The sequence below is a fragment of the Sphaerodactylus townsendi genome, linkage group LG03 (genome assembly GCF_021028975.2).
Source record: "Sphaerodactylus townsendi isolate TG3544 linkage group LG03, MPM_Stown_v2.3, whole genome shotgun sequence".
Classification (NCBI taxonomy): Eukaryota; Metazoa; Chordata; class Lepidosauria; order Squamata; family Sphaerodactylidae; genus Sphaerodactylus; species Sphaerodactylus townsendi.
The window spans coordinates 14,868,420-14,888,419 of NC_059427.1; the positions used below are offsets into that span (position 1 = coordinate 14,868,420).

A 20,000-nucleotide genomic window follows, 5' to 3' on the forward strand; every position below is an offset into this window, starting at 1 on the left:
TGCGCAGGAGGCTGCCTTGCACCTGCCTTCGAAGTAGCTACCCTGTTTCCAGCCCTGTGACAGGGCGGGAACCGGCAGAACACCAGAAAAATCGGGATTGAGTACAAAACCCCGCAGGGCGCGGGACAGATTAGTGTAAAGGCGGGACTGTCCCGCCAAAGGCGGGCAGATTGGTCACCTTAGCCTGGGAGGATTTTACGTTTGGTACAAGGTGATTTGGGCAAAACAGACATACTACGTCCTCCTTTGTGAAAAGATCCCTTGATTGCATCTTGAGGAGGAGCTCTCCTACAGCTGGTGTCAGGAGACCCGGGCTCAAGAAATCAACCTCATAAAATGGCAAATTCAGAAATCACAACAAGATCAAGGTCACCCTGTTGTATTTGCTTGTGAATTTGGGGTCTTCAGTGCAAGTATTGAAATCATATATGAAAGCCAGTGTTAATGATTAGGAAGGTTTGAATCCACTTGCTTTAGCACCAGGGAAAACGAGTGATGATAAAGATTTTTGTTTTTTCTTTGAAAAGGAAAAAACAGGAGGCCCTGCTACACGCCGGGAGGTATGCAGCTGTGATGTGGATGCAGGGCCACTTCATTGAGAGAGGATTTTACTGAAACCCGTCAAGTCAGGGCCTAAAAAAATACAATGAAATGTATCCAGTTAAAAGGATGGAAAAACTTTGTGACTACAATCCTAATCCCTATCTGCATTGTAATGACAGCCATGCCTTGGCTAGACACTGTTTATTTATTTAGATATCTATATGTTGCTTTTCTCCCCAGTGGAGATCCAAAGCAGTTTATATTGTTCTCACCTTCTCCCTTTAAACTGTGAGGTAGTTTTAAAGCTGAGAGAGAGCAGCCATATTAAGGTCACTCTCAATAAGCTTCAATGGCAGTGTGGGAATTTAAGGCCAGGACTTGTTCAACATTTTAAACACTGCACCATGCTGGATTCTCAGAAGAGACGGCTGTAGATCACTTACCCGGCTGCGGTTGCCTCTGGAAGTGGGATGGGTGGAATTAGAATTGATCGCTTCCAGCTTAACTGAGGGTGGAAGCGATGACCGGTCCAGGTTAGACAAGAGCTGATGTCACCAGGAGGGGAACGGATTGACCCATTGATGAGGAAAGCCCGCCTTTGTTCTGTGCCATGTGCCTTGGCCACCCGGCGTGATTTGCCCACCCACCTCTCCCTGGGTTTGTCCGGTTGTTACATGTTTCTGTCATAGCTGTTCTGCGGTTATGCATGGGTAATGATCTACAAGTGCCGATGGAAGCAAGAGGCAACTTCTGCCCTGCCGAACCGGCAAATGGGGGGGATCACCTCTTGCCAGGAGTGGTGTCCGCCCGGCAGAGCCCTTCAAGCGGAACCCTCCAATACAGGGCATCCGCCAGCTGGAGCTTAAGCTATGAAGCAGACAGGCCAGATCAAGACCCATGCTACGCCTCAGCAGCTTCTGTTTTGGTTGGCTAATAAAATGGCTATGGCCAAAATGTTTATCCCAGCAAAGGGGTCAGTGTGGATTTATTGGAGAGGAGGATTCACCCAGGTGGTTCCCACACTTTCGGAAGGCAAACAGTAGATGTGACTATTCATCCCTAGACAATTTACCTCATCTTTGCATCCAGTCTTTCACCTGCTTTGTTAAGTGATCTGAGGATCCATGCGCTGAAGAGCAATATTGTAATGTGTAAGATGATAACAAAGAGCCCGGTGTTTGGGCCAGACCAAAGATCCATTGGCCCAGGCTATATCCTTACACTTTCCGGTCATTCCCTGTTATTACAGACATTCTAAAGAAAATAATCTCGTAAGGAGACAGTGACCAAGGCAGTTCCTTGAGATTCAACTAAGTTTAGAATTCCCTAACCTGTGTATTACCTTGGCTCACCATCAACTACTGGCTAGAAGAGTTCACAACGTATTTTAAAGACTGAAGGAATAAAACTTCAGGCCTCTAGCCTCAAAATTCTATCTACATTTGAAAATGCACAATGGATGCCTCCCTGATGTTGATCTGGAAGAGAGTCTAAGGGCAGCCCTCTTCTCTTCGCCATGGAGACTACTGCAAGACAGACAGAAGTTTGACTACCCGAAGATGAACAAGAAATTCAGCATAATGGGGTAGCACTGGCGACAAAAGCTTAAATGACAATGGGAGCCAACTACACCCGAAGTGTTGCCAGCCTCAAGGTGTGGCCTGTAGATCTCCTGAAATTACAACTGAGCCCCAGATTGAATTACCAATAGGGCTGGTCAGCTGATGTCCAGACTATGGATAACGGTTCCCCTGGAGAAAATACCTGCTTTGGAGGTTGACCTGCAACCATGGCATTATTCCCTGCAGAGGTCTCTCCCCTCCCCAAATCACACTCTCCCTGGTTCCACCCCGAAATCTTTAGGGATTTCACCTATCCAGAGCTAGCAACTGGCCACCCGTTACACAGTTCATGTTGCAGACTTGTGGACTGTCCAGTTCATGTAAACTTAGATATTGACCCATCCGGTTTGCATGCAGCCTACTTACCTCAAAATTTCCCTTCACCAGGATTTAAAAGATACCTCATGAGCTTACTGCGTCTGATGGAATCACGGGCCTATCTGGAGAGAAAGGGCTGTGAGAAGGAAAAAAACCCAGACATTTCCAATAATCGGATGGGGGAGTGGTATTTGTTTGAACTATGCTTTTTGGCAAAATGGGGTAACTCGGGGCGACGGCTTACCTTTGCTGCCCGCTTTGCTGCACGCTACTCTCAGTAGCGGCATCTCTGGCGCCCATGCCGAGGCGTCCCCACGACCTTGAGATTAAATCAAAGGCGCACCGTTTCGAGGAGCGCCAGGGGATGCAGCATGCTGAGGGATACCGCATGCTGAGGGGTAGCGACAACGGCGGCGTTATTAGGGGAGTGCGGGGGGACCCTATGCTACTTAAGGAGATTAGCGCGGGGCTTAAGGTAAGTGGGGAAAGGGCCTCAGGCACTTTACAATTTTACATAGGGATTTAAAAAATCTAATACATAGTAAACTGTCACTTCAAGTATGAGCCTATATGGTAGTCATAGGCCTGCACATCAATTCCCTTCTGTTTGTTTCCTCCACACAGATAGTTTTTACATCCTCTGCTATAAATGAGGGCTTCTCTATCATTTCACTCTTGCCAGAGCTGATAGCCGTCCCTCTTTTAGCGGGACCGTCCAGCCTTTGGACAATTTGTCCAGCGATCCCAGCGGGTTCTACAAATTGTCCCGATTTCAAGGAGAGCTGCTGCACTGCCTCCAATTGCACTAACCACGGGAGGCGCGCCAGCCATTCTGGGGCTTACCGTTGCAGCCACGCCTCTGTCACGGGAGGCGTGCAAACATTAAACTCCAGAAATATCGCTTTCTGTGGCTTAACAGACCTTATGACAGCTTCTCCATTGCTATCACAAAGGTGACCATCTGGTCACCTTACTCTTGCTATAGAATTGTTCATTGGAAAACCTATGCCAAACATCCTGGCTGGTGGCTTTCAAAGGTAACATGTACCTTTACAGAAAAGAAATGAAATCCCTGGTTGCCATTTGGGGATGTGGATTTTGCCTAATGTCACAATGGTCCATTTCACGCAGCACGAAAAAGACATCTGTGGAACGTCTTAAAAAGAAGTGACTGCCTCTTTTCATTCCACACTCCAAAAATAAGGTGTTCAGGGTGTGCTTTCCCGACAGCAAGGGTGGCAGAGGGAAAAAGAAGCTGTTTCCTACCCAACTGTTTTGCTGTCTGGTCAGTTTCACCCTCAGCTTGTGTGCAGCTGAAGGGATTCTCCTGACTACCATTTGCTGAAGGCTGCCCCAAGATGTTTGCTCTGCAGGTTCTGATCCTTTTCAGCCCTAAAAGTACATAGTTGTACTCAACTGGTCCTGCCAATTCCAGCAGTATATAGTTTTCCTTTTTTTTATTTTGGAGGAGCTACCTTCATAGATACACAGACACACATAAGAAAATCTTAGCTGTTAGGAGGACTCCCATTGAAAAGCATTGGGACGGCGGAGGACAGGTTTATTGCCCATTGAGAAGCCACCAGAGAGAAAGGACTTTCTCCTGAATCACCCAGAAAAAGGAATGGGAGCATCTCAGAAGTCAAGTAATCCCAAAAGAGGGTCAGGAGAGTAATGCAAGTATTTTATGATAACCTCCTCCTTTAGAAATCTTATGACTGTAAAATAAACAGGAGTTTTGTGGCCCCTTAAAGACTAAAAAGTTTTCATTCTGGCATAATCTTTCATGGACTAGAAATCATTTTGTCATATACACGTAGGCCCCTCTTCACTAGGCGTTCTTATATAAGGTTCCTTATGAAAGAAAGGGGTTATAAATAGCAGCCATGAAACGACTAATAGGCCCCTTCCGCACACGCAAAATAATGCGTTTTCAAACCGCTTTCACAACTGTTTGCAAGTGGATTTTGCCTTTCCGCACAGCTTCAAAGAGCACTGAAAGCAGTTTGAAAGTGCATTATTCTGCATGTGCGGAATGAGCCTTAGTTCCACAAGAACACAGTATCCAAAAAAAATATTTTAAAATGTACTTGAACCCAATCATGGACTTTCCTGACTCCTGCTTCACTGTCATAAATAACTTCAAACATCCTTTCAAGCCACTGCTTTGCCCAAAGATCATTACCAAATTCACCATGGCCCATGACAGAATGACTTACTTCTAGGATCCCCAGTGGCCAACAGCTCCCAGAAGATGCAATAACCAGCTGGTATCTCCTCATCCTGAGTGGGACGTGTGCTTATCTGGAAGAAACTTTCCCCTGTATAAACAGGCCAATTCCTTCCTTGTTCCCCATCAGGAAACCTATGAGAGAAAGACAAGTTTATCAGTCAGGTCCAGATGCAAGAGGTAAACAGGGAGGGAGACAGAAAAGGGGGTGAGGGATAACCCAATTTTAGCTAAAGTGTTAGCATAACCCAGTGATGGCGAACCTATGGCACGGGTGCCAGAGGTGGCACTCAGAGCCCTCTCTGTGGGCACAAGCAAAACAGAGTTCATCATGTAAGGGGTGGGAATCACCCTCCCACACACACATCTAGGCTGTTTGCAGGCCGCTGGGCTTGATTATTAGCATTAAACCTAACACCTAGTTTTGGGGAAGCAGTATAGGTAACCCTGTTAAGCACTGTTAAACCCCCACTGATTTTCATTGCAAAGAACTAAAAAAAGCCACGCATCCTTTACCCACCAGCGGTAAGGCTCGATTAAGCTGGCAATGGGGCTTGCTTCTAGGTAAACCCTTCTGGGGTGGTGGATTCACCGATTCGCTCGAAGAGTTGCGTAGTTTGCTTCCAAAACAAAGCCAACAACTACTCTCACCTCTCAAGCTTACTCCTGAGTAGCGCCTCTGGAAGCCAACCATTTTTCTCGAACTAAAACCTCAGTATTCAGGAGTTTAAAATTGCCACATGTTGAGCACCCTTTTGCGATAAATAAGTGGGTTTTGGGTTACAGTTTGGGCACTCGGTCTCAAAAAGGTTCGCCATCACTGGCATAACCAGTTAAGCCAGCTTTAGTGGTCATATGTGGGTATAAATTGCAAATCCTCCTCATTCATTTGAAGAAGTGGGTTGCAATCCCACAAAGTCTATGTGGTGATAAAAACTTTTAAGTCTTTAAGGTACCACAATAACAACTAGTGATCAGGCCTCTTTAGGGGTGGCACCCTAGTTGCAAAATATGTTCTCCAGGAACTTTTGGTTGGTGCCTACTTGATAGCTTTCAAACACCAGATGAACACAAGTTTATCTTTTAAGCTTTCAGTGGATGAGATATGTTTTCCTACTCCCCCATCCCCACACTTATAACTTTTAATTTTGATTGATTTATTGTTCTACCATGATTCTACTGCTGTTGTTGTTCTTGCCAGAAATATCATATCTCGTTGGGGCAAGCAAATAAATCATGCTCACCCCTCTCTGTCGGAATAATACCGGAACAGGGGCACATAGCCAAATATCTTGAATTATTAATTGAACCCCAACAGAGATTGGATTATCACAAGGGCCAGATCCAATACCTTCCCATCGGCCATTACAAAGGGTCGTTACTTATCCATCCCTCTCCAGGATCGGGTTTGTCCACACTGTAAAAACCAAATGGAGACTCTTGCTCACATTATTCTTGGACTGTCCGAGATATGGGCATTGGGAATTTCTCTCCCAGGCTGGCCCTAGACAAATCTGAAGGAGTGACTCTGACTGTTCTTGTTGTGGAGCTTCTGTTAAACAACACAGATGTAATGCTCTTTTGGAAAAAAAAGCAGCAAAATTTCTTTTACAAGTGATAAGAACTTTCTAAGTAGCGATTATGCATATATATACAGTCTTCCTGTCTGCGCTTTGAATGCACTCTTGATTTGTATTTCAAAAATGTCTGGCAATGCTCTAGAACAGTGATGGCAGACAACTTTTGAGACTGAGTGGTAAATTGCAACCTTAAACCCACTTGTGTCATCGCAGTGGCAGCCGACGCAATTTAACCTGAATGCTGGGGTTTTTTGGTTTAGAAAAACCCGGTTGGCTCCCTCTTCCCTCTTGCAGCAGGCAGGGGCCAGCCTGCTCTAGCCTCCAGAATGTCCCGTGCGCACCGCTCTGTGCCTCTCTAGCATCTCTGCCTCCTCTGCGCCCCCCCCCCCCTCAGGCAGCAGCCATCCAGAGCTCAGGCACCTGGCTCTGGCTGGAGTCCTCCCTGCTCCTTGGAATCAGCTGGCCTTGACGTCGTAGCCTCCAGTGGCCCAGACCAGCCCTAGATGTGTGTGTGGGGGGTAATTTTCCTCGGTCCCACATGGCCGAACTCTGTGTGTTTGCGTGCTCCACAGAGGGGCTTGAGATTACCACCTCTGGCACCAGTACCATGGAGTTAATATCACTGCTCTAGAACCTATTTTTAAATGCCAAATAAAGGTTGTTGTTGTTATGTTGTTGTTATGTTATGTTGTTGTTCTTGCTTTAACTTGTGTTGTTGTTTGCCATGGAAGCATTAGCTACAAAGCAGGACAAAAAGGTCTTAATTAATAAAAATATTAATTAGTAATAAGGTAATGCAAGCCAAGTCAAAAGATATGGAACAGGAAGAGAGATCAGCGCTAAAACTGGAATCGTTCTGCTCATGGAGAGAGTGAGAGGCAGAAGAGAGACAAGGATAAAGAAATGGGGGTGGGGTGGAAGAGATCACTTACCCAGTCTTGACAAACTCTCCCCAATACCGCATAACCCTTTGGCTCAGTTCCAACTCAGCTGGTGGGTATGTGATGTTGACACCTGCCCCAGACAGTGGGTCACCAAAAAGATAAGGCAGCTCAGCACAGTGGGGTACCCCGATCCAATCGGGTACAGCGGAGATGAAAGAAGGGCGGTGGCTGAAAGAATATGCAAAAACGGGGCTTCCAGTTTCTATCATTACGTTGGCCACCATAGCCACTGGGCACAAGAACAGATAGTCCCCTGAAGCTCTAACCAAAGCATTTCTGATACTCGCATACCTTGCTCCCCCCCTTGCTCTCCCCGACTGTAGATGATGTCAATCATCTCAACTGTGCTATCAGAAGCATCTGGAAGCAAGAGATGGAGACCCTCCAGTAGTTGTTGACGGTTGATCAGACTGTCATTGTAGAGGCTAAAACCAGGAGCGCCCGCTGAGAGGAACAGGGAACCCTCCGTGGAAATTGAAGCCCGTCAGGACAAGGGTTTAGCTGGGAAATGCTCAGCCTCCAAGAGTTTCCGAGGGGCACCTGGAAGGAATTCTCCATCTGTCGTTGGCACAAAGACAGTATCTAACAAAACCTTCTGTCTTAAGATCGGCAATTTTTGCATAATTTCTCCGGGTTTTTTTCTCTGCAGGCAGCTCACAATGATTCTGTTGCTGTTTCCACTGCAGCCAAGTAACTGGCCCAGGGTCTTCCCTCTCACCTGGGTCTCCTTGGGGTTCACCCAAGCCCAGGGGGAAATGGAGGCTCCGCTTTGTAAAGTGGCCTGAGCAAATAAATCCTGGCTCACTGGGGAGAGAAGATGGAAACCAACAGATGCAGCCCCCGCGCTTTGTCCACCTAGGGTTATCCGAGTTGGATCTCCACCAAAGGCAGCCATGTTCTCCTTCAACCAGCTCAATGCCAGATGTTGGTCCCACAAGCCGATGTTTCCCGGAGCTTCTGGGGGAAGTGAGAGAAAACCCAAAGCACTTAAACGGTAGTTCATGGAAGCCACAATGATGTTCTCAGTTGCAGCCAAGTAGCTTCTGTCAAGGGAACCGCTCCCACTAAGAAAACCACCTCCATGGATCCAGACAAGAACGGAGGCTGGGGCAGAAGGCCGGGGATGAGGCACCCAGATGTTGAGGAAAAGGCAGTCTTCAGAAAGTGGTAAGGTAGACTCTGATTCGGAATATAGCTCGTCGCTGGAAGGGTCTAGACTCTGCTGGTAGCAGGAATGGCCAAAGCTGGTAGCCTGTAAGATGTGGCTCCAAGGCTGGTGAGGACGGGGCTTCTGAAAACGCAGGGTCCCCTCAGGAGGTTCAGCATAAGGGATGCCCAGGAAAGCTGTCACCATGCCAGACGATGTTGTGAGGTGCCTGCCTTGGACTGGGCCGCTGCTAGTGACCACCATGGTATCGTCCCCAGAAGCGGGAGTGGAGCTCAGCAGGAACAGAACAAGCAGGCGTAAAAGTACTTGGTGTAAACCAGATGTCATGGCAGCTGTAAAGGAATTAGCCCCAATAAGTTATAGGGGATGAAATATGGTTCATGGCTTGGGGCTTCCTGTGTGTCTTGCTATCCATGATAAGTTTAAATTTTATATCGAGATTAAGAACAATAAGAACATAAGAACAAGCCTGCTGGATCAGACCAGAGTCCATCTAGTCCAGCTCTCTGCTACTCGCAGTGGCCCACCAGGTGCCATTGAGAGCTCACGTGCAGGAGGTGAAAGCAATGGCCTTCTGCTGCTGCTGCTCCTGAGCACCTGGTCTGCTAAGGCATTTTGCAATCTGAGATCAAGGTAGATCCAAGATTGGTAGCCATAGACAAACTTCTCCTCCATAAAATCTGTCCCAGCCCTGCTTTAGAAACTATCCAGGTAAGTGGCCATCACCACCTCCTGTGGCAGCATATTCCAAACACCAATCACACGTTGTGTGAAGAAGTGTTTCCTTTTATTAGTCCTAATTCTTCCCCCCAGCATTTTCAATGAGGTGTTTTAAAAGGGGACTTGTGACCCTATCTCAAGCTTCCTTCTGCCTGTGGAGTCAACTCCAGGTTGCTGGAGATTTTAGAGCCCGAGGCCTGGAGAGGGATGGGTTTGTGGGAGCGGAGGGACCTCAATGGGATATAATGTCATAGACCCTAGCCAGCCATTTTCTCTAAGGCAGGGGTCTGAAACCTGCGACAATCTAGATGTTTCATGGGCTAGAATTAGCCATGTGCTGGCAGGGAGCTGATGGGATTTTGTAGTTCATGAACATCTGGAGAGAGCCACAGGTTGCAGACCCTGCTCTAAGGAAACAGATCTCTACAGTTGTAATTAGGGAGATGTCCAGGCCCCACCCTGGAGGTTAACATGCCAGACAAGCACCTGTATGACGAATGGTATTACTGTACCAATGTCTCCAATATTCAATTTACATACACTTACATTGTAAATAAGCTTTTATACTGTGTAACATAAACAATATCTGCACAGGTTTATCACTGTATGATAGTTTACACAAAGAAACATAAACCAAATAGTCCCTTTACAAAGGGCTTACAACAACCAATTAACACTGAACAATATCCACATGGGCTGTCATTCCCAGTTGTTGGATGACTTCGTGATACCTTCACAATGGGTCACTTTTCTGTGTAATATTGAGAAATAATTAAAACACTTTTCAGAAACATTGTAATATTGTTTGTAAAGGGACTATTTCATTTATGTTTCTTTGTGTAAACTATCACACAGTCATATGCCTCTGTCGATATCGTTTAAGCGACACTGTATAGTAGCTTATTTATAATTGTTTAAGTGTACGTATATTGAATATTAGAGACATTGGTTGCATTGATATCATTAGCCATAACGGTGCTTGTTTGGATTGTTAACCTTTGAGCAACCCACTCCACTTTCATTATGGTTGACCCACCTGGAGGTCACCAATCCTCAGAAGGATTGACTCTGAGCCCCCTAAGACAATGACTGGCTTATCAAGGAAGGAGTTACAGTATGATGGACTTTTAGAAGAGATCTGGCAAGCTGACCCAACCCAGTACAACTATGGGCCTTTCCCCACTTACCTTAAGCCCCGCGCTACTCTCCAAAAGTAGCGCGTGGGTCCCTGTGCACTCCCGCGACAGAGGCGACAGTCAATGTAGCCCTTGGACTGCTGCTGTTCGCCCACTCAGCGTCACGGCATCCCTGAGTGCTCTGCAAAACTGACATCTTGTGATGACCCCGCGACAGAGCGGAGTGGAGTCGGGGATGCCAATGCCTTGTAGCATGAGGATGAGGAGGAAGGCATGGCTGGGGGAGTTAAAGGTAGAGGTGGGGAGCCTAAGAATACTCATGGTTATTGGGACGTAATCAATACTGTGGTGGTCTTGGCTGGAGTGGTTCCAGAGGAGTACTCCAGAAGGTAAGATGCAGGGCTACCTTAACAATTACTAAGAATTCACTCTCCCTCAATCCCCAGGTCCACCTGTACACGTGGTATTCCATCTCCTGTCGACCTTACCTGCCATGGATTATCCATATGTCACCTTTGAGCATGCTGACAGTAACAACAAAATGTGTAAAAACATAAAGATTCTTCTTGGAAAGTGTGGGTTTTTTGTTTCTACCACAGTGGGGACCTAGGTTAATTGAAAGAATAACTGATAGGATGTAAGATATGAAAGGTTTAGAACCACTGATCTAGGCCACAGCTGCCATACTTCCCTTCATACCAAAGATTCTTTGTCCTGGCTCTCATTCAAACAAGCCAATCAGATTTTTCAGAGCCAGGTCTGGTTCAAATGAACCAATCAAGCCTCTTACAGATCTGCAGTCCCTCCCTTCCTTTTCTGATTGGAGGAAAGGCAAGAAGTCACTCCACCTTGCCCTCTTACATCAATCACTAAGCCAGATGTTAAGTCCAACTTTTCCTGCTTCCTGGCAAGCCTGTTAAAATCAGCTTTTGTTTTCTGTTCTGTTGTTCTCACATATAAGGATGTCTTTCCCTCCCCTGCTCTACCCCTCCCCTTCTGTTATTCTGTGAGGTCCACACCGCTCTGTGGAGGTAACTACTGAGTGAATGCTGGAGTGAGTGTTTGTTTAGTGTAGTGATGGCGAACCTTTGGCACTCCTGATGTTATGGACTACAATTCCCATCAGCCCCTGCCAGTTGGCCATGCTGGCAGGGGCTGATAGAAGTATGAATCCATAACACTCATCTGGAAGTCTCAAGGATTGCCTCCTAAATACTATCAGATTCAATTCTTCACTCTACCATAGAAACTTGCTGGATGCTAGGATTGTTACACATGCAGTCCAGGACGAGTCAAGGGGGGGCCGGGGGAGGAGGCAGGAGGGTACCCACCACAAGGGGGCCACCATCAGTGAGGGAAGTGTGTATCATTTCCAGGAAAACTCAGCAATGATGTCATACCTTTTGAGGAATCGCCAGATCACTAAAGAAGACTGGCATCACTTCCAGGGTTTCCCCAGAAGTGATGTCACACTATCACTGTCAGCTTTTAAAAAACATTATCTTTTCCTGTTGGCCACAGAGAAGTGGTAGGGAAAAAAGGAGCCAGGAGTGGGAAAATGGCAGCCTGACTGGGTGCCCTTGGCCTAGTTAGACTCTTTCAGCCTAGCCTACCTCACTGAGCCAACATGAGGATATGATGGAGAGAAGAGTATGTAAGCCACTTTGGGTCTTCATTGGAGGGAAAGGTGGGGTATAAAGTATACTGAGGGTCTATTCAGTGGTGGCGAACTTTTGGCACTCCAGATGTTATGGACTACAATTCCCATCAGCCCCTGCCAGTATGGCCAATTGGTTCGCCACCACAGGTCTATGTCGTATTTTGTGCTGAAATGAACTGAAATATTGCTCTGACTGCTTGTCAGTGACAATGACTCTCCTTAATATGCTACCTCTGATTATTGCAGTTTATTACAGCCTTTGATTTCTTTTCTAAGCCTGCTTTGGAGCTTCATCACTTTCCATTTCATCTCCAAATCTCTGGGCATACAAGAATCATTCACCTCCATCTAAGCTTGGATCCGAGTCCTATTCAGACAGACAAGGAAGTTGGCATGTTTTGCCCTAAGCACATTTGTTAGCAGTCAGGTCTAGATCTTTAGCCTATGTTAGATGTAATACATAATCTCACCTGAGTTGTGGGCTGTCACCTGTTCCTGAGCAAGTGATGCCCAATTTGGATGAAGGCACATGGAGAAGGGGCTTCAACTTTCCCCCAGATGCCACTTTCCCAGCCTGAAACAATCACAGGCTTATTGTACTTTTTCCACCAAAAGATCTAAGTAGAATTGTGCCTTCCTTCGCCACATGCTGGACTATGTTTGTTTTAGAACACTCCGCTTGGGTCCTAGTGCCTACCTAGTTCTGCTAAACTAGGACCCAAACAGAGCATTCTAAAAGAAAGACAGTCCTGCATGTGTGGGAAGAAGGTACAGTTCTATTTAAATCTTGTATTATATTTTAACTTTCCCCTGCCTGTATACGTTTATTTGTACACTGCCCTGAGCCCTCCGGGGGAGGGCGGTATAAAAACCCAATGATAAATAAATAAAATAAAATAAAATTGAGACCAGGCTGCTGTAATGCAGTCTAGGGTACATTGGTCTCCCCTCAAAATCAACTTGGAAATTTCATCTCATCCAGAATGCAGTGACTCAACTATTAGCAGGCATTAAGTGGAGCGTGCATATTACTCCCAGTCTGCAGATGCTCCATTGTCTGCCTATTTATTACTGGTGCTTTATCTATTGTGGCTCCTTTTGGACTTAATGGTGTTATAGGGGCTTTTCCCTTGGACAGTGGTCCATGTTCTCATGAACCAGCTTGGGGGGGGGGCTGCTAAACTGGGGGAAGGAGAGGGAAGGGGAGGGGACCTGTCATCTGATCAGGGCCCACCCATCCTGGGGGAAAGTATAGGAGGGGGGAGGGAGCCCATCATCTGGTTGTGGCTAACCCACCCTGGGGTAGGGGACAAAGAGGTGTGGGAGGGGACCCATCATCCGGTCAAGGCCCAACCTGGGGGAGAAGGTTAGGGAGGGGGAAAGGGAACCACAGACGCAGACTTCCACTTCAGACGCAGACTTCCACCCTAATGACTCCTCAGTTTCTAATTCGGCCCTGAGCCAATTCAAATCCCTGAAATCAGGAAAGGCAGATGCAATAACTCACCAGTTGTGCCCATGATGCAGTTGGGGGGGCTTGAACTTCTCAGCCAAACTTGCAGTCCAGTTCGGAAAGGTTGGGACCTGCCAAATTACCCTCTGTTCGGTGACTACTGGTTTAGGATCAAACTCCGCATGAGCTATATTCTGAAGTTAGTTGCTGAATCTACTGATAGCAGTGAATGAGCCATATAATGACTTGTGACTTAGTGGAACTGCAAGTCAAGGCTGAAGGCTCAGGGGAAAAAAACACCTTGTTGGGTTAAAGTCCAAACAATTTCTTAGATAAAAGGACTTTTCAATTGCTGAACGTTCTCTTACTTCCATCCTATAGTTCAGCATTTTACTATCACTGATAATGATTAGAGATAACTCGCTGAAACACTGAGGATGGGCCGGGCTGTTTTGAGAGCTTAGCCTCGGGCTCCATGTTCAGGACAGAGTTTAGCCCTACAAAGAGAGCCAATATGCTGTATTTAGGATGCCTGAGAAAGAATGTTTTGGATCCCCCACACTGCTGTATAACTCACAAATTTTATTCAACTCCTTGGAGTATGGGTGGGATACATACAGGGTCACCAAGAGGGGGGGCTAAGGATATACAATTCAGGGGGTTGTTCACCTTGGGACCCAATTAGGCATGCCTTTTGCTCACTTAGGCCTAGCAGCCCTAGGGCAATGGCGTTCCTGCCCAGGAACATGGGGTAACCCATGTCTCCGGATGCATGCCATCTGGTCATGTGGGGGGGGTGCAAAATCGGAGAGAGTCAGCCTCCCTGAGGGAGGTAACTCTGACAAAGAACGGAGCCAAAACAGCCTAGCCCAGGGGTAGGGAACCTGCGGCTCTCCAGATGTTCAGGAACTACAATTCCCATCAGCCTCTGTCAGCATGGCCAATTGGCCATGCTGAGGTGAAAGCTGATAGGAAATTGTGGATTCCTGAATTTTATCTGGAGAAACCATAGGTTCCTAATGCTGAACGAGCTACTTTTTTCGAAGCTGACTGCCCGGCAGAAATTAAAAGTCAGTGGGGGGGGTGGGTTAGTGCCTTGGACTATGTTTTCAAGTTATGGTGATCACTGGTAATTTGCATATTTAGCAAAGGCTCATGGGTATGTTGTTGAAAGGCTCACCATAACTTGAAGGCATAGTCAAAGGTGCTGACCTAGGAAATCAGGATCGTGGCCCCGTCACCCTGCTTTTAGCAGGCCCAGTCTTTTCAAGTTATTGTTGAAATGCTCACCATAACTGGAAAAGATAGTTTAAGACAGGACTTGGTCTGCTCAAAGCAGGAGGATGGGGCCATGTTCCTGATCTCCAGGCAGACCAGGGGACGGGACTAAGGGAGGTCCAATTCCTTACACTCTACAGGTGGGCAGGGCAGGGCCACCCCAGGCTCTGTGGGGGCTGGGGTTGCCCCCAGGGGGGCGCCTGGAGGAGGCTTTGTCTCGGGGTGCCGTTTGGACCCCATATGCCTCTGCCCTCAGGCCTGTGGAGCTGTGCAAGTCATATGATGTCATACAATGTTTGGCTCAAGTCTGTATGTTGAGGGAGAATCTTTGGCCATTTGTGCAGATGTGATCTCCTTCACTTTCAGTTTACATTACCTTGGGGTTTGATTTGCATTTATGCACATTTCTCCCTGTTTTCACTGACCCCGCTTTAGGGCTGAGCATTCCCACATTTTCCGAATGTTCTGTAAATACAACATTTTTTGACTTTGCAGGGAAAGCAAAGGAGATCTAAGAACATAAAAACATAAGAACAAGCCTGCTGGATCAGACCAGAGTCCATCTAGTCCAGCACTCTGCTACTCACAATGGCCCACCAGGTGTCTTTGGGAGCTCACGTGCAGGATGTGAAAGCAATGGCCTTCTGCTGCTGCTGCTGCAGCACTGCTGCTGCTGCTGCTGCTGCTCCCGAGCACCTGGTCCGCTAAGGCAGCATAGATTTCTGTGCATAAACATTTCCCTGGGGTTTCTTGTTCCACCTCCAGCCTTCCCTTGCCCACACTATTGCAGTTTCTCCCACTCCACAACTTACCTCCTCCACCCTGTCCATTTTGGGCAATCATAAAGTTTTGGAGGCTCCCCTGGTGGATTGTCTTTTCTTTTCTTTTTTCAATTTTGGTGCCATTGACCGATGGTGCAGTGAACCATGTAAATTTGACAAGCCTGAAGGGGACATTTTACCTGGGACTGCACCGCTTTTGTGCTGCTTCCAGCCATCCCCCACGCACCATCTTTCCCTTTGCCCCCCTGAGCAGAAGCTTCAGAGACCAGACAATCCACACCTCTCTGTGTGCTCCCAGTTGGCTTGATTTTTAAAAATCCGTGTCTGTGAACTATAAATAGACCAGACAACACACACACACACACACACACACACACACACACACACACACACACACAGCTAGCAGGCAGCCTCCCAAAATGCAGGCTAATTTGCAAAATGTTGTATCAGCCCAGACAGAAGGGAAGGGAAAAAATGCAGGGGGAAAAAATAAGGATTCAAATAGAAAGTTTACACATTGTGCCAGAAGTGAGATAACTGCGCACAGATACCGATCGCTGCCCCTGTGCCCACCTCCTTGCATCTCCTGCTGGTTGTCAGGAAGGGCCTGCCAATTTGAGTGGTGCCGGGCTGGGAGGAATTTGCGTAGGGGAGGGAGCTCTCTGGGGTGGCCACCCTCTAAGTTGCCATTTTCTGTGGGGAAACTAATCTTTATAGTCTGGAAATCAGTTGTGATTCTGGGAGTACTGCAGAGTCTGCTTAACAAATGGGATTGTGATAACGATTGTCAGGCAAGCCTTCGGAGCAGTTCTTCCTTTTTTTTCTAATCTGGAGGAACCGGGTTTGATTCCCAGCTCTGCCGCCTGAGCCGTGGAGGCTTATCTGGGGAATTCAGATTAGCCTGTGCACTCCCACACACGCCAGCTGGGTGACCTTGGGCTAGTCACAGCTTCTCGGAGCTCTCTCAGCCCCACCCACCTCACAGGGTGTTTGTTGTGAGGGGGGAAGGGCAAGGAGATTGTCAGCCCCTTTGAGTCTCCTGCAGGAGAGAAAGAGGGATATAAATCCCAACTTCTCTTTCTTTCTTCTTTCTTTCTTCTTTCTTCTTCTTCTTTCTTCTTCTTTCTTCTTCTTCTTTCTTCTTCTTCTTCTTCTCAGAAAAATCACCTCACTGGCCCCAGGGGTAAGGAGTTGTTTTGTGGGAAGAACAAACTGATCCACAACAAAATTGGGAGAAGCTGCCGCGACCTTCAGGACATGCGAAGCAAGCAATCTATACTCGAGGGGACCCACTAAGTAATCAGGACTGTTCATCCCACTCAGAACAATGAACTTTGTAGTGTAAAACAAAAGACAGTTTTCTGCATCTTGCTATACTGCCAACAAGTTTGATCTTAGCATGGCATGAAGCGGCTTTACACTTTCAGTCAGATCCTTGTGGCAAATTAAAGGTGTGCAGAATGGCCTTTCAAAGGAAAGGAGAGCCCAAATGGGTTCTGCTCACCCTGGGAAGAAGAGGGGCTCTTCAATCTCCCCACCACGCACTTCCCCACTCACCACACAACTTTTTCCCATGCTAAAACGGCACTGGAGAATAGGGATACCAGCCTCCATGTTGAGCGTAGAGATCCCCCAGAATTACAGCTCATCTCCAGACTACAGAGATTAAGAGTTGGTTTTATGCAACTTTTTCGAACTTTAAGAAGCTGCCTCAAAGTGGCTTACAGTTGCTGAGCGACTGAGTCGTGAGCCTTCCTCTATGTAGGCACAATGTAGACTCCAGCAGATTCTTCATCTCTTCCTGATGGCCTGAGCAGCAGCAATTGGAAAATATTCCCCTCAGACTGAGTCTGGGCAAGACATAATCTCTGAGTCAAGTGGCTGTAATCCTAGTCCTATCTCACTGCTTATTAAGCGTGTTTGTCCTATTTGATTGCACTGATTTACACTGTGTAATCTGCCTTGAGCCTTTGTGAGAAAAAGCCAGATTATAATACAAAAAACAAGTAAACTCACCCTGTTGCAAGATAAACTCTGGAGTGAGTGGGGCATATATATTACCCTGAAATCCTTGGAGAAGGAACAAAATGCAAGGGAGGACAGTAACTTTGATTGTGCATGATAACCCAATCATCCACATGTTTGTATACAGCCCAAAGTCAATTGATTTCCAGAGGGCTGGAATAACTCTGCATAGGATTGCAGCTTTAGGCAGCAATCCATGGTGTCAGAGTATGAACATTTATTATTATTATTATTATTATTATTACACATAACAACACAGCACAAGTCACGTTATGTGTAATAATAATAATAATAATAATAATAAATGTTCATACTCTATTTCATGAATTACTATAAGCTTTACAATCTATGCTGAGATTATTCCAACCCTCTGAAATGTGTGTGGCTATTATTATTATTATTATTATTATTATTATTATTATTACATATACACATAACAACGTTAGCACAAGTGTCTGGAATTCATCTCTTGAATATCGAGTCCTTCCCAAGGACCTGGGATAGTAGAGGTATTTGCGTGGGAATATGTGCAGTTCCTAGAAGTGCTTTCTGCAGCATGTGGACTGATGTTCTGTCCAAGTTTAGGCTTTCCAGATGTTTTTCAAGATTTCTTGGGATTCCTCCTAGAGCACCGACTACTAGTGGGATTACTGTTGTTCTTATATATATAAACTAGCTAATGGCATAATTAAAACAACAGCAATATACCAGAAAATGGCGACCTCAGTGTAATGATACAATCTCCAGTACAGTTATAACCGTTTGCTGATGACAGAGCACAAAAAGTTAGCCAGCGCTTCCAATACACTTGCAGAACCACAATCCAACATCGTTACCACAATTGATAGATTAATATTATCAATGGGGGTTTTTAACCACGGGTTTAGATATTTATTCCTGGCTAAACTGTGTAACGGGCAGTGTAATATCACGTGTTGGATTGATTCTTCGTAAACTGAACTGCAGGGACTGTTGTTCTTTTTTGCCACAATCGTCAACTTCAATTTGTAGGTCCTTGTATTTTGTGATCTTTTCCAGCTCTTTGTCCTCTACCCTGCTGTCAACTGGCACAGCAACATCGATGATCCAAACATGTTTCTTCTCTATCACTGTTATGTCTGGGGTGTTGTGTGCCAGGTGTCTGTCTGTCTGTATTCTAAAGTCCCAGAGTATTTTTGCTTCTTCATTTTCTGTGGACTTCTCTGGCTTGTGATATAGTACCGGGTCTTGCTACCAGGGGCGGGCCGTGCTTTTTTTGCAAGCGTCTCCAGTGCGCATTGCTGCTAGCCTATTGTGTGGCCGTTCGAGATGGTCACACACAAGGTTTGGGCTATTTTCTTACAGCAGCAGATGATGTGCTCCGCGGCTTCATCACACTTCCTTTGCAGGAGGCCGGCACTTTGGGTCATTGTGGGACTTTTTCGATTCGTGTCTTTATTGCATTTTGTCCCTGTAATGTTTGCTCCTGGGCAGCAAAAAATCAGACCTTCAGTTTCTTTCTTTAGAGTTCCCCCTTCTAGAGCCACTCCCATGTTTGCTTGCTGTCAACCTTCCCTCTTCAATGTTCTTAAGGGTACCTTGTGGAGTGGCTTGTTTAGCCACTGCTCCTTCAGATGTTTAAACTGTTGGGCCTCTATGCTCTTCTTAGTTCTTTGGCTTTCAGCATCTCAATGTGGACTTCTTTCAATGGCTGGCCTTGACTTTCTTGGATGTATTCTTTGGAGCCTCTTTTTTTCTCTTCCTTCTACTGATTTGCTTGACCTGGAGCAGTCCTCTTCCTCCTTCCTGACCTTATGAGGTAGAGTCTGTCTACATCACTTCTTGGATGCAATTATTTTCGATTGATGGTCATAATTTTCCTTGTTTTTCTGTCCAGGATGTCCTAATTCGGCTTATTGTCCAGTTAATTATGCCAGCAGTGTAGCTGTTACTGGTACCCAGCCAAATGATTAAGTACCTTTATTGTATTTCCTCCATTTAACTTTGGTTTCAAAATTTTTCCCAGCCCTTCTAAGATATTCCTTCCCTAATTAGCCTTTGACTTCTGCATGCTTGATGTTCTCTGCCTTGCAGTATCCACAAGTATTTGTAGCTTTCGTTCACTGGTAACCTCTTTATTTCTATGGAATTTGGCATATTCACGCCTTAGCGTGATGTTGCAAGTTTACCTCTTACTGAGTTCCAAAGAGTTGCACCTTGTCAGGTCCAAAAATCCATTGCAATGTCAGTGCTAAGACTCTCACTGTGTTCAGTGGTGACTCAATCTCTGCTTTTGATTTTCCATAGAACTAGGTCATCCATGTATAGAAGGTGTGAAAATTTTTTTTGGTGAGTTTCTTGCTGTCTGATATCCTTGACCTTGTTTTCTTCAGGAATTATGGGGCTGAGGAATCATAGCGGCGTGAAAGAGTAGTGGGACAGGGAGTCTCCTTGGAATATTCAACCGGATGTTGACTTCCCCTATTCCTGCTCCATTGACTATTAATTCTGTTTTCAAGTGTCTGCATTGCATTCTTGACCAATTTCTTGATGTTTTCATCA

The 20,000-nt window shown here is 46.2% G+C and overlaps 1 protein-coding gene across 1 annotated transcript in view; it reads right to left on the bottom strand.

The window, feature by feature from the left end:
• Positions 1-14,892, bottom strand: part of LOC125427692 (cholinesterase-like) — a 19,936-nt gene extending 5,044 nt beyond the window's left edge. Inside the window, 9 exon segments of the mRNA XM_048487246.1 lie at positions 987-1,048; positions 4,703-4,848; positions 7,226-7,530; positions 7,533-8,737; positions 10,456-10,538; positions 12,392-12,495; positions 13,218-13,275; positions 14,555-14,586; positions 14,791-14,892. Coding sequence (XP_048343203.1) covers positions 987-1,048; positions 4,703-4,848; positions 7,226-7,530; positions 7,533-8,737; positions 10,456-10,538; positions 12,392-12,495; positions 13,218-13,275; positions 14,555-14,586; positions 14,791-14,892 — 2,097 coding nt within the window.
• Positions 14,893-20,000: the final 5,108 nt, after the last annotated feature.